At 31.7% G+C, this 27,493-nt stretch overlaps 3 protein-coding genes across 12 annotated transcripts in view; 1 reads left to right on the forward strand and 2 right to left on the reverse strand.

The window, feature by feature from the left end:
• sky (GTPase-activating protein skywalker) overlaps positions 1-12,038 on the reverse strand; it is a 102,689-nt gene extending 90,651 nt beyond the window's left edge. For 4 of the 9 annotated variants that reach the window (XM_088195601.1, XM_088195600.1, XM_088195605.1 and 1 more), the window contains exons 1-3: positions 11,977-12,038; positions 11,286-11,688; positions 2,133-2,335 (exon numbers count right to left, since the gene is read on the reverse strand). In XM_088195601.1, coding sequence (XP_088051727.1) covers positions 2,133-2,335; positions 11,286-11,385 — 303 coding nt within the window. In that variant the 5' untranslated portion in view covers positions 11,386-11,688; positions 11,977-12,038. Of the gene's footprint in view, positions 1-2,132; positions 2,559-11,285; positions 11,689-11,976 lie in introns of those variants that run through there. The other 5 variants (XM_088195598.1, XM_088195597.1, XM_088195596.1 and 2 more) reach the window with 2 other exon arrangements.
• Positions 12,039-13,433: 1,395 nt separating this feature from the next.
• On the forward strand, positions 13,434-14,829 carry LOC148230329 (uncharacterized). Its single transcript, XM_088195606.1, has one exon. It carries the CDS (start codon positions 13,491-13,493, stop codon positions 14,775-14,777), a length of 1,287 nt encoding a protein of 428 aa, XP_088051732.1. The 5' UTR covers positions 13,434-13,490; the 3' UTR covers positions 14,778-14,829.
• A 925-nt stretch (positions 14,830-15,754) lies between these two features.
• On the reverse strand, positions 15,755-26,920 carry LOC148230330 (uncharacterized). 2 transcript variants are annotated; one of them, XM_088194523.1, is made up of 15 exons: positions 26,778-26,920; positions 26,500-26,667; positions 26,290-26,434; positions 26,074-26,229; positions 25,958-26,014; positions 19,968-20,222; positions 19,791-19,887; positions 19,676-19,718; positions 19,478-19,533; positions 19,283-19,409; positions 18,959-19,218; positions 17,573-17,794; positions 17,404-17,502; positions 17,292-17,335; positions 15,755-16,915 (listed from the first exon to the last, which is right to left on the reverse strand). In XM_088194523.1, the coding sequence occupies exons 2-14, from the start codon at positions 26,650-26,652 to the stop codon at positions 17,317-17,319; spliced, it is 1,689 nt and encodes a 562-aa protein (XP_088050649.1). In that variant the 5' UTR covers positions 26,653-26,667; positions 26,778-26,920; the 3' UTR covers positions 15,755-16,915; positions 17,292-17,316. The 2 variants fall into 2 exon arrangements, with proteins under 2 accessions (XP_088050649.1, XP_088050648.1); XM_088194522.1 differs by having other exon boundaries at positions 16,690-17,335.
• Between the last annotated feature and the right edge of the window lie 573 nt (positions 26,921-27,493).

Consider the following 27,493-nt stretch of genomic DNA (forward strand, 5'->3'; position numbering starts at 1 on the left):
CATAAAATATATTTAGATATATGATATAAGACACTTTGTATCTAAATTTTAGTGCATTTCTAAACTTAGCTAATTTTTTATTTTAAAATTGAAATGCAAAACCCATAGAAATGTAATAATTTATTCAATACGATTGTTCTACAAAGCAATCTGCCCAATTAAAAAAATGTCAAGCACCATATTAAAAACTTCGAGAAGAAATGCAGACAGAAGACAATAAAAAATTTTTTCCTGTTTTTACTGAAAGTGATTATGAAGTTATATTTACTTTTTATTATTTATTCATTGTAGGCTTACGCATTTTAAAAAAAATACCTAAAAAATCTGTTGCCTTTGTTCCACTGACACTTCAAAATCAAGGACATTCTTCGAATGCGTGTCGCAATAAGAACATAGGACACGTGCTCTTGTTTACAAACTAAATACAAGGTCATTTAATATATAAAAATGGGAAAAAAAGTTTGATTGGCTGATTTCGTTAAATTCACAAAATATTGTTGAAAGAACTTAACCTCAAATTTTGCCTAGTCCCCCCCATAACGTAGTATTCCTATAACGATGTCCCAATCTCTTCGCTATAGGGGGATCGACTATACATTAAGTATTTGCGCGGATCTCCTACCTAAGCTGTCTGTGATAAGTCGGTTAAGCCAGCGCAAAACACAGTCAACATACTAACAACGTTTACTTTATTCGTGTATTCCAATAGCGTACTGCTAGATATAATGCACAAATTCGCACATTTATATGGGAAGTTGGACTCTTTGAAATGGCAAAAAATCTATAATTGAAAAGTATGTTTAGTTAGCATTATTAGATAAAATGGTTATAGCCTAAAAAAACATGTATTTAAAGACAATATTTTTATTCTTTTCCTGCATCGTACTATTTGTTCTTGTTATTCAAAATTTCGTAAGTCTACCATGGCCCTTAAACATTAAGATTTATTTTGCAGTAAATGCCTCTAATTGGGTAGTAAAAAAATCATGACTTCATTAATTACAGTACTATACTAAAATTACTGAAACACCAAATATTAGGTAAACTGAAAAGATGAGCCGTTTTTAAAATGTGTTGTTTTGAAAAAATCTGTCACTAGTTGCGGTCAAACAAACACGTGATTATTGGTATTTTTAAGCTCTGTTATAATAATAATGCCTCAATATAACAAATCTGTTTTTTCACAGAGAGAAACAAACTTAAATCCAACAATCGAAAAAACACATTTTCTATAGTTTATGTTATTTTTTCAACCAGAGATAAATCGTGTAAACTATTTAAAACACCTTTGGAGACATCAAGATAAACTAAAAAACGGGAAGATCTCTGATAAGGCTCTAAATTCGTTGTTAGATCAGATCTTCTGAAGAGAAATAATAGGTGACTCACTAAAAATCGCTGGTGTTTAAAGAGTTAATAGCTACTTTTTAGGCATTAAACTGATCTGTTTTTGAGAAGGATTGATACTAATAATATGTAGATATTGTACAGATATCAGCTTACTACAAAATAAGCACCTGTTTCGACCCCATGATTAACAAAGACCCTAAATAATGTTATGATTTTTGTTTAGTGAATATTTTGGAAATAATTCATTATAAATATATCATATAAGAACGTTTGAGAACGGTGATTATTTTCATTACTTGCCAGGAAAGTTTGACCCATTTCTCAATATATTTCATTCATACTTTTTCTAAAAAAAATTATTCACATCTCAATTTCACGTGAACGGTTCTTCTTAATCCACATCCTTCTTTGCATACACACGTTCGTTTGACTACATTATTCGGAATCTCATTATCTAAATATTAAGATTAGTATCTCCCAGGGCCAAGAGAAATTCTGCAGCAATGGAGAACCGCTTGATAAAGCAAATAAAATATCGATGACTGTCGCTAGAACCCTTGAACGTGGCAATGGAAATATACAATATGGAATCCTCTCTCCCTATAAACGGCACATAATAACACAACACAATCACCTCTAAACGTCAAAGCCAACACAACACACATACTCATCGCCTCGCACGCAATTTGCGTCCGTGTTTACAGACAGACAGACACACATACACACAATACTAACGATAATCGAGTTAGTACTCACGCGCAAATGGGAGCTGAAGAACTGACCTGATTGACCATGTCCCAGTAGAACCCGTCCAGCATCGACTTGCCGTGCTGGTGCTGCCTGCAGAGCGCCGGCCATAGCTGCGACCTGACGCTGCTGTTGATCGGCCAGGAGTTTTCTCGGATGAGCAGCTTTGCGTCTCGCTTGCGGCCCTGCTGCAGCAGCGTCTGCGCCTCGGCGAAGGTCTTGAGCGGGAGCCGCTTGCCTGGGGACAGAGCGTTCAGCTGTAGACAGTTGGATACTGCCAGGCTCTCCTTGTACGAATCTTCGTCCTCGTCGTCGGCCAGCTCGGCCAGTTCGTAAACGATCAACATGATTACCGTGGCTGCGCATGCAAGGCACGACGAGCCAGACGAGGCGCTCGCGCGCACTACCTTGGTGACGGATGGCGATGCGCCGATTAGATACGGCATACGCGAGGGGGGGCTTTCGTCTGATCTAGAGGAAAATATCGAGATTTTCCTCTATAAAGGGTTACAATTTCTATTATTTTTTAAATATGATCAAACAAGCGGGAGAAACTTATGATGTGTGAGAACGCATATCATCAATGATAGTAATTTAATCACGTGCGCTGCTCGGATGTAAACAATGGACCTGGATGATTATATCAATGCGTTGACACATCAAATAAATTATATCATATAATGGAGAGCTTACTACAAATATTTTATTGACAATTTAAAATGTATTGCTTTCGGAGGCGGTAATTATTTAATTATTTAAAAAATACTAGTGGCTATTAAATTATTTAAATGTATTTTTTATTTTAGATAGTTCGGAATCAGATACTGAAAATTTTAATATGAAATTTGTTAGTATGTCGTTAAAAATCAAATCAGATTTTTTTCAATGGAAAAAAAATTAATCTAGTTAAAAAGATTTTGCAACCAACCGGAGAAAGGACTTATACTTAGATACTTGCTCACAATTAAGCCAACATCAACGGAAAGCGAGTGAGTATTCTTAACGGTAGAAATATTCACTACAAAAAATAGAATCTTCATTCTGATTTGTCCCTAAATGCCTTGGTCTTTCTAAAAATATAATATGTATTGTTATTTGCTTAGCAAAAATATGAATTATACTTATACCTAAAATAAAAATATAGTAAAATGGTTGACGAAATACGGCCAATTAACATGTCTTGTATAGAAAAGGTGATGCAAAACATTATATGTGAAGAACAATCTGGATTAAAAAAAAAACATTCGAACAAAATCATTGGAGCAGTTTTCAAGAGAGCTTTCGAAACAATAGACCAAAGAATAATGTTTAAGAAATTAAAAAGTATAGGTATGAGTGAAATAGTATTAAAATGGTTACATAATTATTTAAAAATGAGAAAGCAAAAAGTTAAAATAAATTATGTTTATTCCAAAGAGAAAATAATATCTCAGAGATCCAAATTAATGATATAATTTATAACAGAAAAAAATGTAAAATACATATGTTTGCAGAAGACACTTTAATTTATTTCATAGGTGATACAAAACAATAATCAACAATAGTATATTGCACCACGTATTAAATGCTTAATAAATTAGATAAAACGATGTTATAAAAATTACAAAATAGGGCAATGGGAGTAGATTTCAATAAAAATATTTTACTAGTTGTAGAAGTATGATTAAAAAATTGGAATGGTAGGATATTTATATATAAATACATTCAATATTTCTATTCTAAGGGCATGCGTTACATGCGGAACGCATGTTACGCACGCTCTTATCTCCCACTCACTCTTGTCACTTAATACGCGAGCGAGCGAAATAGAATGTATCTCACCGTACGCGCCTGGAGCCTATAATCTAGTAGTTATAATGCTTTAAATATACATAAAATTAAAATTTTTGATATTCATCATTATGTATTTTTTAAATGAATTTTTACTAATATGTTACTAATATTAGAAGTATGGAATACATGTATAAATTTAACTACAACCACTATTAACATGTTATATTATTTTCAGGCATGTATTAAAATAACGAATAAACATTTATTTCTATAAAAGTCGTAATATACCCTTTTATACCCATATTGGAATAGTGTAATGTGGAGTCAACATTAAACATTGAATATGGAGCTTAAGACATACTTTCAGATTTTTCGCGAGCCACAAATTTATATAAATGGATTTTGGAATAGTAAGAAAAGTAGCAAGGACAAATCGAATTAGAAATACGTAACATAAAATTAAAATTAAAACTAAACATAATAGGCAACCCTGTTATTGCAAGACTTCGACATTAAAAATAAGCCATGTGTGCAATATAAGAAATGATATTTGAAGATGAGTTGATGATAAAAAAGTTAACACCTTATAAGCGAGTTTTATTTTCCTTTAGAGTACACATTTTTTTATATGTGAAAAAATCATTTTCCTCTATTTGATAATACGTTAAATATATCGGAATTTACGCCTTGCACTATAAATATAACAAATAATACTTATTTTAAAGGGAAATTGTTCTAAAAACTATTTTTTTAGCACATTTTTTTACGGCTGGACTTTTGTGGTTTTTCTATTTATATAGCGTTTAGAAGATCGGTATTAATGATTATTATATAACTCCGATTCGGTTTTCTTAGATTTTCCTAATCTTACAGATGAATATTGTGATGATTAATTTAAATCGAGTTAGGTCGTATATAATAGATGTAAAAATTTCTCTAATAAAGAGCTCATTTATAGTTTAGAATAAAAAAAACATATACATGAAATTCATCATAAAAAACTGTGAATATCCGACTAACGTTTCCTTGCCTCAAAAGCAGATAGAAAATAAGACCAGATGCAATATGTAAAATTTATCAACGGAGCGTCGACGGATTATATACGCCACCCCTAGACATATTACGTCAAAAAGATAAATAAAAATAAAAATATCCCACTTGTGTACATTTTTATATTTTAACATGACACGCATTAGACCAATGCTTCACAACCGAACAAACACAATCAACGCCTACAAGCAAATAGTGAAACACCTTACTGAAAGTAGTGCATAAATTAGTTATATATACTTAATTAATTAAAAACAATCGAAAGATGTCACTACGTATAACCTAGCTCGATTATAGTTACTATTCATCACGGTATTTATCCGTGAGACTAGAAAAAATCTAAGAAAACATAATATGATGATCGATCGGAATCAAATTAATATAATAATCACCAATTTAAATCTCCAAGAGACGATCAAATTGGAAAAATACTAGTTCATATAGGATTTGAACCTACTTGTCGCTAGTCTATCGTGCTGGCATTTGCTTCATTGCTTTCCGAGGCACCGGTAATGCATTCTGTTGTTTCGACCAATGAAAAATAAGCATTCAAATATAAAACAAGATGGCTGACAGTACCGTGACAACCGATTTAAATAATTATTATTTAATAATAAAATTTTGCTACGCAACAATAATTTTCATTAATTCGTTGACTGAATATAAATAATCGGTTTGCAAATTAGCTAGGTGTGTTATAACTATGAAAATTAAATATATACATAATGTGTTGAGGATTAGAATACATTGATTAAACTAGTAAACATAAAGATGTTAAAATATCACCATTAATTAGATATTATCGAGATTAAAGTAGAAAGCACACGTTTTGACGCATATTATTAGTACTTTGAGTCACTTCTGCGTATGACACACAGTTGAATGACCACTCATAAATCACGAGTCGTTATGGTTAAGGTATGAAATCGCAATCATACACGGCGAGTAATATATTCTTATTTTTGATAACAAAATAAAACGCTAACTTTTTTAATTCAAAAAGTGACTTGTGGTCATAAACAATTCGGAGACCACCTGCGGAATTATTCGCTCGATTGCTCGACGCAAATACATGTTCGCCACTCAATGCACCGTTTGCACTTTGTCAAAACAACGTTCAAGTTAAAACTTGTTACACTGTAACAACGCAAAAGGTAAACTAAATGCAGACCATTCGATAGATGTATTGCAAAAAATACAATAGAAGACCTTACTACTTTTCTTAGAACTGGAAATATTTCATTATACTAAATTATCAACAAGGCGAAATCAGTCATATGGTTCAATTCTCTGATTTCAAATGATGCAATCTAAATACATGTAATTTTCTTTACTGCCTTTATTAAGAGAACGGATTGTATGAATGTTCTGCTATTATATTATATTGCATATTAAGATTTAAGATTTATAGTATTATAACTTATCACTGCAAAGCATTGAAATGCTAAGAAATTAAAAATAAAATACTGCAATAAATTAAAATGTATGATGCAATACAAAAAAATGATTCGAACCAAAGCGCATTCAACTGATGTGTTCTATATTTTCACCTCGATACAAATATAATTTATTTAACGAATATATACGTCCTGCCTTAAAAGCACCGGACAAAACCAGGTGACACAACTTGTAAATAATTCAACAAATATTAAAGATTAGATTGACTATTTTAAAAATCAATTCAAACGTTAGAATAGATATATACATATGCAATGTACTATTATCGATACAGAAAAATAAAATTATGGATTAAATAGTAAAATTAGGAATGTATAATTGCGTCAATTTTGGGAAAGGTGTATTTTTTCGTCGTCTCAGCAAGTGCACAATAGCGAGCCTCTAACTCAACACGTGCGCGCAACCTCTCTTTTGTTACAGTCATATAAAGCAATATCGAGGACATTTAAAAATTAGAAGCTTGTATACATAACATCTTAACAAAATTATTTTGCCGTAATTTCGCCTTTATTTTTAATAAATTCTTGTATTCTGCCTGGCATCGATAAATACAGATTTTCAATTATTTTAAGATCGATCTCCTCTTCTCACACTTCCATGATATTTTTTCAGCTCGGCTAATTTTTTTCATCGTTTTTTTCTTAATTGTTGTTTTATGATTGCTTATAAATTTTCAATTGGGTTAGGTTCGGGGCTGTTTCCTGGCCATGTTAAGTATGTGATTCCCATTAACTCTTTGAATTGTGTAATCTAGAGATAAAGGATAATAATTTGACTCACAGAACGAGCTATATGGCATGGCGCATGTTGGGAAAGTTCTTCAAGGGTTGGAATAAAGTCGTTTTATACAACCAATTAATATATTTTTGCATTCATGGGCGAAATTTACAGAGCCCAGTTCCTAAGCTGTCACACACTCTCAGATCATCACATAGGGTGAGTGTTTTATGAATCGATTAAGGCATAAGGGATGAATTCTTTCGCTTTTTCTACGGTGTACAGTCGCTAACCATCTGCTTCAAACAGATTAAATTTGGATTCGTCAGAGAAAGCCACTCTTCTCCAATCTTCAACTGTGCAATGGCGATGAGCTTTTGCCCATTCAATGCATTCTTTTTCATTTTCTCAGTAATTTTTTTTTTTGCTGTGTTTCGCACTTTAAATCTAGCTTCAACCAAACGTCTATTCACTGTCGAAATCGATATTTTTATGATATCCTTTATTCTGCGGTCTTCTCAAATTATTTTAGTCAGTATTATTATTGTTCATTGGTCATTATCTATCAAGTATAGCCAGTATTTATATTATATGATCTGATTTTACTTCAAGGTCAGTTTTATGTTAACAGATGGTCAATATAATAATACATAAGCATTATAAATGTGTTCTCAAAGCGTTCTCTCCACCGCCGCTCTGTCGTTATTCCCACTTCGTTCGTCGCTCTGAATATACATACAATTAAATAGATTCGTTAAGAGTTATTCATGGCGTATTCACTATTCTGACCAACGCTCGCTCGCTATCTAGATAATATATTTATAAAATAAAGAATTTATATTTAACTATGTTCTAATATTCTTTTAATTTACATGATCGTCCTATATTTTGTATGCTATTTTTATTCTAATAATATTTATTTTGACTCTGAATAAAATAATTATGACCAGGCTGTTAATAAAATTCTGACCCAATGTTAATGTTTAATTCTAATTATTTAATTTATCAATAAAGTAAACTAAAATATTTTTTATATTTTAATTTACCCAATAAAATGGAACTCTTACATATTTATATCGTAGCACGTATATAAAAAATCTAATAATAAAAACACTGTGTGATCCTGATATTTTAATCAAAAAGTATCACAGTTGTACAGTTGATTAATTAATTTTAACCCTTAGCAGACGTTATGCAAATAATTAGTCAATCTATACTTAAAACCGGCGATATGTGTTATTGATTACTAGATTAAAGACAGAACATGCTATTTATGTACAACCAAAAATTTCCAATATCGAAATAATCAAAAGATTCCAGTCAAAAACATGAAAATGCAATTTGGTTCGTAACGAGATATTTGCATAAGGACGGCGAATGAAAATATTATATATACAACTTTAGCAATAAATCGTTAGATTGAATTTACATACCAATGCGACGGCAAGGAAATTACTAACCTCCAGAGACGTTTATCAACTAATAAATATTAAACCAGTGGTATAATAATTCATTAAAAAAATATCCGAAAGAATTGGGTTCGAATCCTATATGATACCCAGTGATTTTCAATGTATATCTTCTATGAAATTGGAATTCGTGATTATTGTATAACAATGATTCCGATCGATCATCAAAGATTAGGTTTTCCTAGATTTTCCTGATCTCACAGATAAATATCGTGATTATTAATTAGTGCATATATGGTATAAAAATGTATCTATGAATTTTTTCATCTCACTGAAAACATCAAAATTTAATTGCAACCAACGCGACGCATAGTTTAAAATGGTGGATGGATAAAATGCAGTGATAAGGGTGAAATTATACTGAACTAAAATAAACTTATATTTAATATTTAAGAAAAATAATACTTGAGATCTAATCTTTTGTTATGAAATGTAATCTTTTGAAAATATGTTGATTATTTTTGGGCCATCGTGTAAATACAATATAAATCAGATAACATACGTTATTTTATTAATAACATTTTTTTATTATCAATATATGACTCACTTCTTTTTCTAAGAATTTTTTTAGCATCACATTAAAATAAGTTAAATCTGATATTCATCCTAATCGCAAACAATCGATTCGTTCAACTGCCACTATTTGACTTGGGTTATCGAGGACAAGTAATGCAGTAATGTGCGAAATTATTTTTTAAATAAAAATAAAACTACTCCAATTAAAAGTTTACTTTATAGACCATATTGTACATATGTACATTGGGTGATTAACACTGTGTTATTCAGTATGAATCATTTATAAAATAGAAAACTTATATTTTGTAACATAACTCCATGTGTGGTTCTGTCACACTACCATTATTTGACAGGAGCTTTAGATATTTTTGTAACCTTAAGTAAAATTGAATTGAATTGAATTGAAGAATGATCGCTTTTGAATATTCAATAAACTATATAACACAGCCTTCCACTCAATATTACTATTGAAAATAATAATAATAATAAAAATTTTGCACAGTAAAATTCCACATAGTGAAAATGTTTAATATAGGTGATTGCTTGATTGTCGAATATATTTTACTTTTAATTCCAACAGCATAATATTTTTCTCATTTAATACATAAAAATAGGAAAAAAGTTTGATTTGCAATTTCATTAAATTCACAAAATACAATTGAAAGAACCTAACCTCAAATTTTGTATGGGTGCCTAGTCCCCTATAACGTAGTATTTCTATAACGAAGTCCCAATCGTTACGACTGGATATATTTTATTATTTTTATATGTATTTACGTATTCTTAAATATAAATATATGTAAGTGTATATTAATTATCACTGGAAATATGTGACGTCGATATGATATTGTAATATTTCTTTACAAAATAAGCTAAAGAACTGATATGCAAATATGCATTGAATAAAACAAAATGCGACAACGTTTTGTCGTAAACATGTTGGAACTGGCGAGCGTCACTCGTGATAGATAAAATCAGCACGCTCCAAGGCAATTATTTTATTATTAAGGTGCAGAAATTACGCTGTATAAATTATAAATGGAACACTTCTATATTTCGTACAATATAATATTACTCATTAACTGTTTTGTTTTCTCCGCCACTACATGACCCCGCCTATCGAGATCCATAAAAATTGCTAAAATTCACAATATTACTTTTTAATAATAAAAAAACATATTTTGGACCATACATAAAAAATATTTTAATATTTAGTTGCAGAAATTACTTTAGAGAATTTTTTATATTGTACAATATAACATAAGTTCTTGATATTTTTAGCATAGTGCATTTTATCTGTGGTCCTGTTTTTAACCGACATTATTTAATATGGGCCATCGATACCAACTAAAATTACCAGATTGGGCGATTTTAGTTTTTAAAATAAAATACAAAAATATAAACGATAATTTCACTATTCTTTCCGTATTTGTTAACAGTAGTCGTATCCATGATGCTATTTAGTTTAGTTTTAGTTTAGGATATTTTTTTGTTTAGATATTTTCAACCCTAAATCAAGCTAAACTATATTATACTTTCAATTTTGGTTTCAACTGGGTCATAATGCGACAATAGCAGTTAAAAACATCCGTAATACAATGGGTAGGGATGCCATTAAATTTAAAAAATTTCAAATGAATGAAAAAATGAAAAAAAAAAAATCGGTTCTAAAAATTTAGTTATTCTTGAAATAGAATTGAGACTCAATTCTAACCCTGAGAACAGGTTTACACCCCAATAAGATAGTGTAATTCTTTATGAGTTATTGGATTATAGACAGACACATAGTGCGGTCATCTAATTCGTCTAAAAGCGACTCCCTTTTAAATGAAAAAAGAGTAATTGAAACAATGGATTTTCTTTCTCACTCACCTTATTTTTCAGACATTGCTCTAAACAACTATCATCATAAGAAAACAATATAAACGAACATAAAACACGACTTTAAAGAATTGATTGCATCCAAAAATACACTACTTTTAGATTTAGATATAAAAAAAAAGAATTATAAAAACGCAAAGACTTATAGAACAAGTCACAGAGTACTTTTGTAATTCGTGCAATATAACAAAAGTGATTTTGTGTATGGTTCTCTCTTCTCTCCGCGTCACTATTTGATACGGGCTATCGAGATTGGTCGATTGAAATAAAACGGGTTGTATTATCGAGTTTAAGAAAATGAAGAAGGTGTATTAAATAATATACCTGGCGGACTCTCGGATAAGATGGTGATGCCGCTGGGATCCACGTGCGGCGGAAACGCCTCGTACAGATCGGCCTCTTCTTCCAAGACGGCGGATAACATGTCGGCAACGTTAAAGTCTTACAACTATTTGTTATATTATTAGCGAGTACAAGTATAAGAGAACAACTTGTGCGGAACACAACCACAGACACTGACTAGAATCTCACTGAAACTGGAACTTGAACTTTTTCGCATATCACGTATAAAATACTGCACACGGCCTAGCGAACCAACGAGCACTGGACGGCCGTCACCGTCACCGCCATCGCCATCGCCGTCGACTCTCTTCCCCCGCGGATTGCCCGCATCGTTCGCATCTTCCAACCTTCCGTCTAAGTCAAGTCTTGTTGCACCATTTTTATTCTGCAAAACATACACGTTCATTATTCAACTACAATCGAACTTTAAGACTCCCAAATAATCGTCGAGATTATCAATCGGAATCGGAATTGTATCACCGCATTCCGACTGTCGATATCGCAACAAAAAAGTAAAATTTACGATATCGAAACAAAAAGTTGATATTCAAAAGTGAAATAATGCAAGTTAGATAACATAAAAACGGTCGACGAACGATCGAAACGGAACGAGACGAGCGACAATTGACGAAAAAACAAGTCGCGGCGCGAATAATCTGCCTAAGTTTCTTACGACGTGAGCAGACGAGAGTATCGGCCGTCAAAGAACGTCACTGTCATGAAAGCGGAACAACTGAATTTTTTTAATCAGACGCCGTTGGCCCAGGCGCCGTCGTTGACGACCTAATTTAACGAGCGCTCGTAACTTCGGCTCTCATTTTAAAAAATACTTCAAACTACTTTTATTACGGTTTCGATTATATCAGCGCATACCGACTGATAAATCTCTCACTCACTCTTGTCACTTAACATCACTTAATAGTGAGCGACAATATGTGGTTATACTGGACGATCCAATTCCAGTTCCCTATATTGGCAGCACTGTAAATCTAACAGCTGTCAATAATCACGTATGTTCAATGAGTCAAATGCTATTTTGCAACAACACACATACGAAATAAATCGCTTAACCACTACTCAACGCGTTCAAATAATTAAATTGCATTACAGAAATAACAATTATATACGAACTGTTTATTCAAAATTCATGGAAAAGATTATGATCAATTTCATCGTCTTGCTGAGCGAACAATTCGCAACGTAGCAAAAAATTTTAAGAAACTGGAAGCTTTGAAAAAATGGTAAGGCATGTGTATCTTCGTGGTGCCCGTTCAGCCGAAAACATTACTACTGCTGTAAGTGAAAATGTAGCCAAAGACCCAAAATTTTCGATTATCAAGTTGCATTTTGCATCTGACCTTGCACATATACCCGTAAAAAATTCAAATAACACAACAACTGAAGCCTATAGATCATTTCAAGTAAATAATTTACGCAGATTGGGACAACAAGAAGTTGATACTGATTTTTCAAAGAAAATCTTATTCACTGTTTAGTCACATTTCTATCTCTCTATGTATGTTAATAAGCAAACATACCCAAGAAATACTATTTAGTTCGCATTGTAATCAGGTGACGGCATTAGGCCATACATTTTTAAAAACGATGAAGATCAGACTGTAACAGTCAACGGTGAATGTTATAGGGGCATGGTAACCGTTTATTTTTCCACGATATAGAAGATATTGCAACGTTAAATTTATTGCATGAAAAACATTATTCTACGTTTTGGTCGTTCGCGTGTCGACAGTTGATTATCATTATCAGTATCAAGGTGTTTTAGGGTAGGCTTCCATACGTTTCAGAAAATTTTCGAGATGAACATTTTTTAGCTTTCCCAGCATCGCGTCATCCAACTGTTTTAGCGATCTAGACGGAATTTACATGTGCTCTCACCATCTTCTCGCCAAAATTAAAAAAAACAATATGACCTTGTTTTTAGCAATATTTTTTAATATTAACACAACAACTGTCATTATTTCGCGTCCTACATATAATTGAATCGATTTGTTGAGAGATGGGTTGTTCAATGTTCTGACCATTCTGACTATTTTTATCTTAACCATTTGATGTTTATTCTAACCCGAAGTTGATCAATGGGCAAATAATGCGTCGCTTGGACCAAAGCCCGACTGTCTAAGTTGTATCGCGGCTGTCATCATCGAGTGGTCGACGCTATTGGTAAAAATGAAAGATCCGTCACATATCGCTTCGGACGACGAGGAGTCTTCGGACGAGAAGGCCGAAGACACTTCCGAGAGCGAAGAGGAGGAAGAAGCGCTGCCGGTCGGAGACGTGATAGGCAACACGGCCTACAGTGAGAGGTTCGTGCTCAAAACGCTCATAACTCTAACGGGAGAGAACCAGATCACCGAGGAGTTCGTCGAAAGCGACCTGTGCACTCTTTGGGACATGACTCTCGAGAAGGACATTGCCGATTTTCTATTCAAACATGATTCGCTCGACATATTCGACATCGTTCTCACAAAGTACCTGGACAACAATCGTCTGCTGGAAACGATCATCGGAATGGTGGCGAACATGTGTTGCTTCGCCGATATAATAACGGACGTGCTCAATAAACCGCATATAATAACCAATATATTGTGTTCCATCAAATCGGACGATTCGTTAATTTTGGTTCAGACTTTGAGGTTCGTCTACTCGAACGTGTTCAACGATCACGAGCACTTCGACGAGTGGTTGAATCATTTGAAAAGCAACGAATTCGTGCCGTCTCTCAATTTTATCATGGAGAATTCGGCCAACGAGAGCGTCTTATTGAACGCGTTCGAAACTTTAAATTGTATATGCTCGGCCAGATTAGAAACTGAAAAAGAACAAGTTTTCACCGATATGTTCATAAATAAAGATGTGATCAAAGCGACGTTCGTCGCTTTTAGCGAATTGACCGAGTATTGCAGGAAATCCAAAGACATGGATATAGACAGATGCAATATGTTATTTTTATCAATTCATTACACTCTATCGGACGACGACTTGCACTCGACCGTATTGTACGTAGAATACGCCGACGCACTTTTTAAACACATCAACGAGATAATCCAACACAATTATAACATCGAAAACGAAGCGATCACCGACGTTGCGGAATACACGGTCGCTATTTTGACTTCGTTAAACTATCCCGCGTCGGACGAAGCCTTCAACATATTCAACAACATGTTGAGGATGTGGCAGGACGCGTACGACAACTTGGAGAGGCACCATAGCCAAACGGAGTTCCAAAAGCGCGATAATATTCTTAAAATTACTTCCACGTTGGTGCAATATTTTGTGAGAATTATTAAATTTTGGCCAAAAGATAAAGTTAGAACTCTCTTTACAAATATAGACAATAAATATGTGAAACGTTTGAACGAAAAAATCGAGAATATGCTAGAAATAGGTGTGATATGCGACTACTACAATGTTCGTGTGTTATTAGAAAATATCGAGGAAACAACTTCATGATAATTTTTTACTTATATTTATATAATACAAATAAATAATTCAATGTACATATTATTACATTTTTTATTTATATTCATCAAATACCGAAATTAAGCCCAAATGACAAATTAAAGATTAAATTACACCTTCCTTCTGATGATTTTCACTGCTTATCTAAAATATTTAATGCATGCTTATCGTTTCATTAATAAAAGAAATCAATTGAGTATGCACTGGTGCTTCCAGAAACTTAATGTTAAAAATCAGAAAGTTTATGTCCTTTTTGTTCAAAATTGAATTTACTTATTCCTAAAAGAAAATCTAGAAAAAACAGTCTTGACTCTATCCTGAAAATATTTTTTAAAACATGTCATTTCAGGAAAATCATATCGGAATACATTTTTACCAGTGAAAATATAAATTATCCGACAGGTACTAGTAAAATTATATCATTTCAACTTTTCTATATCTAGTAATATATATATATATATATATATATATATATATATATATATATATATATATATATATATTTACATATTTATCATTGTTTATTTACATCCAATGTATAAATGTTACAGTGAATGTGTATTTTTTAGTAAAGTTATATTTTCACTAGTACAGTCCAAATACATTTTCACTGATAGGCACTATATGCTGCTCTAAAATGTCTATGAAACTCAATTAGACAGTTGTGAAACGTCCATTTTCTATTCAAACCTAACCTAATGAAAGTTCTAAAACTAATTATAGTTTTAGAACTTTCATTAGGTCAAGTGAAAAATACAAACTAAACCAACTCATCTCTCAGGGGAAAATAAGCAGAAGAATAAGTACAGACAGACATTGCTCCACAGTTTGTCTGCATTTCGATATTACACAATGCATTAAAAATATAATAGCTGTCCTTACCAATACTATTATGGACTTCTAATACAAGAAAAGGGCTGATCAAAGTTTAGCTGACGGGATGGTGACAGGTGGCAATTAGACACAGATTGAGCCGCTGCGGTAATGTTTTTATTGATAATTAAAGTTGTTTACATGGTGAAATAGACAATTGCGGAAGGATCCGTTGCGAGCCCTACCTACCCTAAATCTTAATATAAACACTCGATAATCGAGCGTGATTCACCGTGATGGCACGATTTTATTGCTTCTGACCTGGATTGGAAATTCACTATATGGCAACACTGATTCCATTTGAACTTCCTTTGATTTTGAATTCAGTTATGAAGATATCTTTTGATACATGATCTCCAGATGTGACTGTTTTGTTTGCGTGTCTAATTGCTTCTGTTTTAAAAATGCTACAGAAGTCCGTTCCATATAATTTTAGCCTATTCATACACAAAGAGTTCAAGTAGTGTAACAATTGAACGAGGGTGCTTTTATAAACAAAAACATGAGAGAAATCGTCTTCGTCATTAAAATCGAAATCGAGAATTCGTCATTTTGAATAAAAACATTATTTATGATCTTTTAACACACACGCCTAGAAACAATACGAATCAACTCTAGCATCGAATATTATTGTTATATGTGTCTCTTTGTCATCATCGGGAAGCGACCACAATGGTTTCGCTCATAAAGCAGCACTTGGGAAGCATACATTAACAGACAGATCTAACGGTATGGCCGTTTAAGTAAACATAATTGACGATTCATTGTTTTCTTCCACTTGTTTTTGTAAGGATTGACAGTTTCGATAAATCTTAAGCTCAATTTAATCAAATTAGCATTTTTTCTTAATAAAAAAATACCAGATTTCAAATCAGTAAAATCAGAACAAAGGCATTTTGATCCGAAATATTTATAGAAGTAAACACTTCTATAGCTCAATAAACTAATCTGTACATTTTGAAAAGTCTCTCCTGAAATTTAAAATATGTAGTTAATAGTATTAAAAAGGTAAAGCAATGACAATAAGACATAAAAGCAAATAAGTATTATTTATTTATACTTTTAAAAAACATTTTCATTTTATTATTGTTAACCATTGAATGACCGACCTCATCTAAGTTTACAAGTAACACTTATTTTTTTAGGACAAACAATCAAAATGGTGTGAATCTTTATTGCAAGAAATATTTTTGTATTAACTCATTTTAGAGCATAATGTTACAAGTAACAGAGCCGAGCATTCAATCAATGTAAACCTAAAACAATTACAAATAAGCAAAAAATTAATAATATTTCAATAGTAATTGATTCATATGCTTGGATAAATAGCTAAATATAATCTTATTAAAGCATTAAAAAAATATCTAGAGCCAGTAAAAGTTTTTGGGTTATAAAACCCATATTTTAATTTGGTTTAATTGCTCGCATAAAATAATTGTTTATATTAAACGTATGCTAACATGTAATAATTATAAACTAAATTTAAATTTTTAGTGAAAATCAATAAAATATTTATATAAAAATAATAATAAATAATTATCTATTGTTAACTACCCAGTTGATACGTATACTTTTTATACCAATTCTAAAAAAAACCTACAGTATTATGAATATATTTAATAATATACATACATATTATAAATCATTTAAAATAATCTCAAATACGCCGTAGTTTTCTAAAATAAAAAAAAACAATGAAATTAATAATTTAATAAATAAATATTAATATAAAAAAAATACTCACTTAATGCATGAAATTTCTTTATAGTCTTTTCGAATAACGCCTCTCCTCGGTCTCACACGTTCACCGTTTGAGTCGATGCTATCTCTGGAGTCACTATCGCTAATAAAATACCAGTGTTATGTTGCATTAACTATCATTGATGCTTAACTAAATCAAAAACGCTTATTACTGTTGATCGATTGAAGGCACTGATGTTACACTGCTATTGGACGACTCGGAACTTTCCGAATCATTTCTTACTCGCACATGCTTTTTATAGCCGCTGTTTTTTTTTAATTGACTATTTTTCCGTCCTTTGCCTTTTTTACTAGTAACCGTCTCTTTGAGTGTTCTTAATACAACAACTGCTTTCCTCTCGACCTCCTTATTCATTTCATGTACGATTTTGAGACTAAAAAATAATAATAAGATTAATAAGAGTTGTACGAATAACACGAGTACATTAAAGTCCTTGCAAATGAGTTTATTTTTTTCATAATTTTTAATAAAAACAAATTCTAAAATGTACGAAATACAATGCCTGACATCGATTCATATTTGCTTCTTATTTTATCATGATTCTCGTCTGATTACTTAAAACACATAAACTTCATTAGCTGAATAGCAATAAATAAAAATAATTTAGTTAAATAAAAAGTTGTGAGATTATTTTTTATTATTATTAAATTATGACGATGTGCGACGATCTTGACTGCCATTTCTAGTTATTATGACCATAAATAAGTCACAAGATTAATTCTTCTCTCATGATTAAATTTATGTTGCCATGTCACGAGCAGAGAAAGCAAAGTTACGGTATTAGCGGAAACAAAACAATATACACGACGTCTGTGATAAATCTTCCAAGATGCTCGGCTTTGTTATGAGAAATGCTTTTCACTTTGACGATCCGTCAGTTATTCGCATCCTCTATGACACCTTAGTTCGTAGCATTCTTGAATCGGGATCTATAATTTGGATCCCCGAATAGCCAAATATTCCCTTTTAGTGGAAAAAATTCAAAAAAGGTATTTAAGATACCTTTACAAAAGGACATTTGGTTATTATCCATACTTATATCCCAGCGCCTTTCTTTTAGGAGCGTTGGGATATGATTCGCTGAGTTCACGCAGAAAGCTGTATGTCGCTAAGCATTTTTTCAAATTACTAAAAGGTGCTGTCGACAATCCAGCTATTCTCGAGGAATTCTAGTTTTGGGTTCCGGAACATTTTCGAGAATCACGATCGCGACCTCTTTTGATGGCCATTAGGTCTAGGACATCCGCACTTGCCGACTCGCCTATAGCTGTGGCCATACGGCTCCTTAATACGCTGGCATTGAAAATTGATTTATTTAATGTTAGCTACGAGGATCTGATCCAGTTTGTATCATTTAATTTTGATATTTTAAAATTTTTTGTTATGTTTAAGTATTGTTATATTTATGTATATATACGTTTTTTATGTTTTATAAATTTAAAATTTGTTTTCGACCATCGTGGCGCATTGGGGTAACCTGTTAGGCCACGATGGTCTTAATTTAATCTAAAAAATAAAAATAAACTTAAATATTTACATATTATCTTCTGCGGTGCTTTGGTCTTTGGATTCTTTCGTCAAATCAGAACTCGCATCTTCGCTGGACATCGATTCTAAGCTTTGCTGAAACGTAGGCGACGGAATGGATTTGTTTGGTTTACTAGTTTTATCCGAAGCCGGAGTAGATTGAGGCATGTTGATTATATTCATTTTCATGTCTGTAGTAGAGTCTGGTACTTGAACCGAGTCTTTTGTCAAAATTGATGACTCAAACATTGATTCGTCTACGATCGTCTTCTACAACAAAAGTACTACTACAATCTAAATTCTTTAATATTTCACGCAATAAAAAATAGCTTACTTTTCGAACAGTTATGAAATTATATTGATTCACTTCACTTATTTGCGAACCCTCATCAGTGCTAGTTCTATCTGCAAACATCCAACTCGGACCCTCCAAAGGATCCTGTTCAGTCTTATTAAATTCCCTTAAAAAATTTTTTTTAATTAATATAATGCATTTTATATTAAGCTTTTTTATTACAGTTCAACATACTTATTTTTTAATTCATCTTTTATTGAAGCTGTATGCAAAGTTTTATTAAAAGATATCTAAAAAAAAAATTAGTCATTTAACTATCCACAAACGCATATAACAAGTATATGAAAGCAAAAACGACTATATCCATTGCTGATAAAAAAAATATTTATTTGGAAAACGGATGTTTTTGCTCTTAAAAATAAGTACTCTTACACTTGAACTCTCATTCTCGGTTTCTTCTATTATACATTCTAACCTAAGTAAAAATGATAAAATAAATTATAAACATTTATAATCCATCAAAAACAAATAAAAACTTTATAAATACCTCGAATTATACTTCAAACAATCGCTCCCCTGAAACTCGTCATTGAACATCTCATCTTCGTTTACAAACGTATTTTCTTTATTTTCTATTTTCTCGTCTAAAACACAATAAGGAAGCTCGTATAACATTGATCTATCGAATATAATATTTAGCAATACACGCAATGAGTTTTGGCACCGTTTTGAACATCTTTCAATTCGTCTATGGATTCGTTTGGCTTTTCTTTGTTCATGAACCGCTTTATGAACGAGTCTATGCGACTGAGCGATACGGACAGCTCTCTACTGGAGCACTTCACCTTCAACACTTCTTCAGCTTCTATAACACTGTTAGTACTAGATTCTTCTTGGAGCTGCGACAGACTTGTGTCTCTCTTAGTCGACGTGTTGGTTTCAAGTGGGTCGGCAATTTGACTCAACGGAATCGATAAGCCTGTAATAGATTAATACCTTAATGTGTGACGATCATAACTGATCCGCACTAATGAACAAAGAGAGTTATGTAATGGTTTCGAAAATAATGGACAAAGTACAATTCTTAAATGCCATTAATTTATTAACGTGCAAACAATGTGACTTTTTTACATTACACAATTTCATGGAAGCCCATAAATTATAAGACATAAACATTCTGAGAAGAACACATGTTTCACAAAGGCAGATATACATTTCCTTGCAAATTATTAGATTTACTGAATCAGTTTTTAACCCGCCGTTGGTCGCACGGCGGCGCAGCGCTCACCCTATCGGTTTTTTTGATGCCGTTTTTTTTGTATGCAACATATTAACTTGCGGGTCCCTCTACTTTTCAAGAATTATGTTTTCTTCAATATTACAGGCTCAAACACGTGTTTACTAATTCGATATACATTTGGTTTTGCGTATTAGTTGTGTTATATCAAGGATCGAGAGAGAACGTTATTTACGCGGGTTAGATTCGTGCTGGAAATTTTATTTTTTGGTAGTTTCTTTTTATTATTATTTACTTTTTTGTTGTTATTATTATGTTTTTAATTTATTCTATAAATATAAATAATTTAACTTAATTGATACATAGTATAAAAAAACTATTTTGAATTTTTTTTTCGATCCTTAAGATAATTTAAACAAATTAAACAAATTTATTGCAAAGTTTGCAAATAAAAATATAGCAGTATTTAGGAGAAAAACCTGACACTATGATAATTCATCACCCAAAACAAAGTGAATAGAATCGTCCAAAATGTAATTTTTGCCCTAGGAAAAAAATCGCAAAATCACCATAAAATGCCACATGTGCTATAACCCAATATGCAAAGAACATTCATGGGCATTATGTCCAGATTGCATAAAACTAAGTATTAAAGTAATCAAGATCAAAAATAATATATATTTTTTCATGTTATTTTTAAAGTTTTAAACATATATCTAAAAAAAATATATTTTACTTTTAAAATATTTATTATTTTATTTTTCTTCTTTCGTTATGTAAATAAAAGTTTTAAAGAATATATTTATTTTATATATACAACACTAAAATATACCAAAAATAAAAAAAATGATAAATATTCGATATTTAAACTTAAAAACATAAAGAACTGAGAGGCGGCTATTCGCTCAGGCGCGACCAACGGCGTATGCAATACTCGCGCGACCAACGGCGGGTTAAGAACACTTATTTTTTTCTTTTACACGTATTATTCTGGCAACCCTCAACAGCAGTATTTGCACTTGTTATATTACATTGATGCATTTTACTTAAAAATATCATAGCTTTTGCACAATCGATTTCGTTGTTTCTTTTCATTACAGTTAAATGAAAATAAATATGAATGAAAATGATCAAAATTTTATTGAGTTTCGTATTGAAATTAAATACATAAATGTTACCAGTGTATTTTTATATTTTGTAATATATATTTGGCTATTACAATATGATTTTTCATGATATTAGTTCTAACTAAACTTTTTGGGAAGATAAGAGGAAATTTATGATTTATTAAAAAGGCTCAAACCTTTACAATTTAAGTGTATATTCTTATACTTATTGGATGTTGTGATGAAAAAGGCGTTACGTCTATAACAGACTGGAATATTAGGCACGTCAAAAATAAAATGAAATTTGTGAATTATTATCATTATTTTTCAATGCTATTAATTATAATATATATGAATTTTCCAAAGGAGACAAAATTCCATTCACGCTCACTTTTCAACTAGTTATAATTTTGTAGAAAGCAATGATTAAACAAAGATGCTTTAACAAACAAAAACATGTGAGAAATTGTCATATTTGGAACACAAGAGAAACTTTCGAATACTATTGGCATCAATAATCGGAACAATAGTGTTCTTATATGCACTAACTCTTTAATTTAACATTATCGATAAAAATATACGGCAAGTACCTTCATATATAAACTTAATCAGTACAAGTGTATTTAATTCATATAGAAATATTTTTCAAAAGACCGATATTTTTTAGGTAAATAATAAATATATAATACAACAGAAAAATAAAAATATATTTTTTAAAAACATTTACTCTAAAAATAACACGTTTTTTAGAGGACAATATTTAAATGAGCAATATATAAAATAATTGTTTCATAAAAAGAATTGTTTGTGCATTACTGTTGAACAGATTAGTCAGAACGTTGAACACCCCATGAATAACTCTCTGCAATGAATCCTTTACTGAAGAAACCGAAAATTTACATTATACATAAATGCACAAACAATTCGTTTTATGAAACAAGGTATTTATTTAAATGCACATATCTCTTAAAATAATTCCATGTTAAATCTCACCCGTTTTTAATAATATAATAACAATAAAATTGAACAATAGAAATAATGATTCATAATACATAATGACATCTTTCTAGAATTGTTTTAAATTGTGAGAAATAAAACAAAATATGCATTTGAATTGTGGGAGATTCTATTCTGGAAACTCGCGTTAAAATCTGTGATCAAAAATGATCATTCATCAATAAGGATAAACTAGACCAGGGATGGCGAACGAGTACCCCGCGGGTCACGCAGTGACCCGCGTGTGAAATTATTGAACCCGCTTGAATTTTTAGGTATGATATAACAACAACGGATTTCCCATTAAATGATTTATTCTTCTTTTCTTTATTTTATTTATAAAGAGTTTATTGAAATTTTGCTTGTAAATTTTAATGTTAACACATTGAATACTGGGCATTATTCCTAAAAATGGAGCCGTGCAGCGGGGACTATTTGCGAAAATTAGGATATAAACTTATTTTTTTTAAAACATCGTAACTATTTAATTAGTCAACGTTTTAACGTTAAATTTTAAAAACAGATTCATGATGATCGTTTTTTTGTATTCGCAATGATAAAATCAGTAAACGTCAAACTGTGGATCGCGTACCAATAAAATAAAATATAATTTTTAGTTTAGAATAACCAAATATATATATATTTTTGAATAAAAACAATAAAGATAATAATAAAATGATGATAAAATACTGTTGTTTATAATAAAAACCGAAAATATCTAATTTTGTGACCTATACAATCAATTCCAAATTTTTAACACTTGACGGTCAAGTTACGCAGCGATATTTGCACGACACCCAACTGTCCAATTTCGAACAAACGTAACGTTTGCCTATGGCTAAATGCAATCTTTTATTGTTTATGTATTATTATTTTATATTTCTGTTATAATTTATGTATTATTATTTTATATTTCTGTTATAATTTATGTATTATTATTTTATATAGTATATTTAATATAATTAAAAATTATCAGTGATTCTAAACATTTTATTGCGTTAATATTATATATTTACCACTTTTTGTATTTTTACCACACAGTACGCAATGTGTTAAAATAATGAAAAACGCACACTTACTGTATACTTCGCATCCAATAAAGACTCGAACCACCAATGTGCTTGGATAGTTACACAAATTAATTAAAGTCCTAATTTTCGCAAATAATCCCCGCCGCACGCTCCATTTTTAGGAATAATGCCCGGTATTCAATGTGTTGGTAATTGAAAACATGTTGAGAACAGTTTATTTACTTTGAACAGATCGGGATCATTTCAGGTCTAAATATTATAATATTATAAAATATCACATTTGGGATTGATGAATCTGCATTTAAATGCCCACGATACCTCTACATACATATACATATATACAACAGAAAATAATGATAAATAAAAAACATTATATTTTATATTATAAAATTTTGAATTTGATTTACTGTAATTTATTTCTTAGAAAATAGTATCAATAAATGAAGGAATACGAAATAAATAAGCATTACAAAAATATATTGTAAACCTAACAAAATATAATAATGCAAAAAGTTGTAAAATAAATTAATGCAATTAAAAGTTGAGAATCACTGATTATTTTGTTATAATGCTTCGGGTTGATAATATGTACTTAGATATTAGGTCTGGCTCAACATTTCGTTTTTTTATGCGGTTACCTTTGAATATTTTGGGTTTTTTGTAATTTTGTAGATAAGAATTTCAAGAAACATATCTCTAAAAAAATTACCATCTTTACCTAAATCAAACCGATAAGGTGGGGTTTTTCGGTAACATTTTTATAACAGCGTGCGTTTAGCCTAACGGAAACGTTACATTTGTTCGAAATTGGACGGTTGGGTGTCTTGCGAATATCGCCGCGTTAATCGACCGTTAAGTGTTAAAAATTAATTAAATATATTTATATATTATTGATACGTGATTCGCAATTTTGTGTTGAGTGATTTCATTATTTCTAATAAATAATATGTGAGATAATTCCATAGAAAAAAATTGTATATATATATGTATGTAAACATACATCTTGAAACGAATTTATTTTACCTGAGTTTTGAGCCTCTGGAATTTAGAATTTCTACTTTTTTGAACTATGTTTAGTTAATATGATATTAGTAACATCTGTAGGTAAGTCCCTAAATAAATACGTTACAGTAAATACGCAGTTTACGTGGGTTTTTCTCGTATGAAGTTAAAATGACGAAACGCACAAATTTGTGCACACCGACGCAACGGAAGGTTTCTGAAATGCACACATTTGTGCACACCGTGTTAATAAAACTTGTAAGCCTTTATTTATTATTGTTTTAATTACTCAACTTATGTGACCCGTGGATTTATTAAAAATAAATAAAACCTATGTAACCTGCCATATGAATTTATTAAAAAAAATGTAGCAAATTTGACCCATTTGGGAAAAAGGTTCGCCATCCCTGAACTAGACAATACTGTAAAGCAGTGGTGGCCAACACAAATGATCTTGCGAGCCACTTTGGAAATGCATCATAACTCTGCGGGCCATATATAAAATTATATATCTCCATATTAGATTTAGATACACTATAGACATTTTTTTGGAGTGAAAAATTGTTTATAGTGTATTGGCGATTATAAAATAAATATATTTTGTAAAAGTGTAATGAATCTCACGGGCCGGAAAAATGTTCAAGGCGGGCCCGCGGGTTGGCCACCCTAAGTGTAAAGGATGAGACCACGCTTAAAGGATGCCCTCGTTACGACAGAAAAAAAGGTTTCACATAAATAGCACGCAAAGATTCTTCGGTGCATTGAATGAATATTTCTTTGTTACGAAACGGTCACGGGAAACAATATATCACCGGAAGACAAAAAGCACCATAAGGCCACAACATAAAACAAATGTCACTTGCAAAAGGCGTATACATATGTTGTTGTTCTAATAAGTGAGTCCAACGATTGGCTGGATGATTGTGATTGGTCAGCAAGTTTTGCAGCCTTGAATACATAAGGCAGACACTCGAAGAGAGTAGCAGACACCCACCCGCCCGCGGACAACATATCATGGACGCTCACAACCTGAGAGGTAGTCCACCATACGAGCATCGCAGCAGAGGGATCAACCTCCGCAATACTGTCGCTCCCACAGCAATCAGCACTCTAAGGATTTTCCACAGACATCATCCCTGCGCCAGCTTCTCCACCACCGCTTGGAGAATATCTAATATAATCTAATAAAATTGTCACTAGTTTCCACCTGCATCTTACTGGCTGCGAAGTCACACCCCAAAGAGTTAGAATCCCGAAAGAATAATAAAATATTACTAAAATGCAAAGGAAAAATACCTAATGGGTCGTATGAAAAATACACACATTAAGCAGTTAAACATACCTTGTGTTTGATTTCTTGGCGAATTCCTAGGTGTGTCATTTTTTGTAGTCTTTTCTCCTGAAAGTGATGCATAGTAATGATATTTTTTAATAATTAAAATTTAACAGCAGACATACCTGATCTATTTAAAATGTCTAAATTTGCTCGAGAGACTCTTAAAACGGGCATTTTTAAGGTCACGCCTTGTATCATAGGTCTCACGTAGCGGACGTTACTTGGAGAATTATTTGGCGTAAAGCTGATATTTGAAGAGTCGCGGCTAACTGGATCTCCTATACAATAAACTCGTAATACATTCTCATATTAGGACTAAAAAAATGAAACACACAAACCGTTGGGTCCGTCGAATTCGTTTATGAGCTCTAAAGTGTTTTCCACGCAAGTGGTAAACTGCAAGAAATCGTTCATAGATCGACATGCCAACTGAACCAACATATCGCAGTTTCTTCTCACTTTGAGAGAGTACTGCTTTTTTCTCTGTGTAATAAAATGAAATGACATAATTTAAAATGAAAAATTGAAAATGGGAATTAATAACTTACAAATATCAAATCGTGGTTCTCTTTCACTAAATTGATTTTGTCGTCTTCGGCTTTTTTGTACTGGACTCGCCAGAACTGAGCAGTTTTCGTCAGCTCGTTGTTCTGCTCCTTGAGTTCCTGGAGCTTCTCCTCCAGCGTCTTCGGCTTTGTCATTTTGCACTCGACGAGCTGCGAACGCGGTAATCGGATTAGAAATGTCGACGTGTTCTATCGATTCGCCATTTTGTGAGTGTGCTTATGAAGAAATACTTATTTGCCACCAAAATCATAGTCATTACCCGTAATTCATGAAATAACTTGTAAAAACCGTTGGGCTGGCGTCTGACGGCTGGCCGATTTGACAGATTCAAAATAAATGACAAGGCAGCGGTTGTTCGCAAATCTTCGGTCAACCGCTTTTGTTTTTACATTTAAATTAATCATTCACCTTTGTTTATTGACTAATAATCCAATAATGAAATAAAAATACACTTTAAATAAAATTATAAATACTGATTTACCATTTATTTACGTTTTATTATAGCCATTCAATGGTTTCGCGAACGCATAATTAATTTATTACTTTATTTTTATAAGGTCCTTTCACCTTTCTATTATATTCAAATTGTAATCAATTTTTACAATTCACTAATATTTATTTCAATAATATCAATAATAACAAAAAGCATATTAATGAACCGACATTAGAACCTTACCAAATTCCAACGATTATGCTAGTTTAGTGCTTCTTCATTATCTTTTGTTTCTGTTCAATAATGTACTCCACGAATTACAGCTTTAAATGTTCTGCCCGATTTGTTTTATTATTAGTGAAATTCTTTTTTTCTCCTTTTAGGTTATCTAGGAACTGAATTCTTAGTTGGGAGTTTTGATTATCTTTGTTTGATAATTCTTTTCAGTTCGGGCTTCTAGTAGTTCAAAAAGTAGTTTCATATTATGAACTCCTCATACAAAAATTGGTCCTTTTCTGATTGGGTTTTCTCTTCGCCTTCTT

The sequence above is a fragment of the Plectrocnemia conspersa genome, unplaced genomic scaffold (assembly GCF_051122295.1).
Source record: "Plectrocnemia conspersa isolate PC_06_02 unplaced genomic scaffold, ASM5112229v1 ptg000010l, whole genome shotgun sequence".
Lineage (NCBI taxonomy): Eukaryota > Metazoa > Arthropoda > Insecta > Trichoptera > Polycentropodidae > Plectrocnemia > Plectrocnemia conspersa.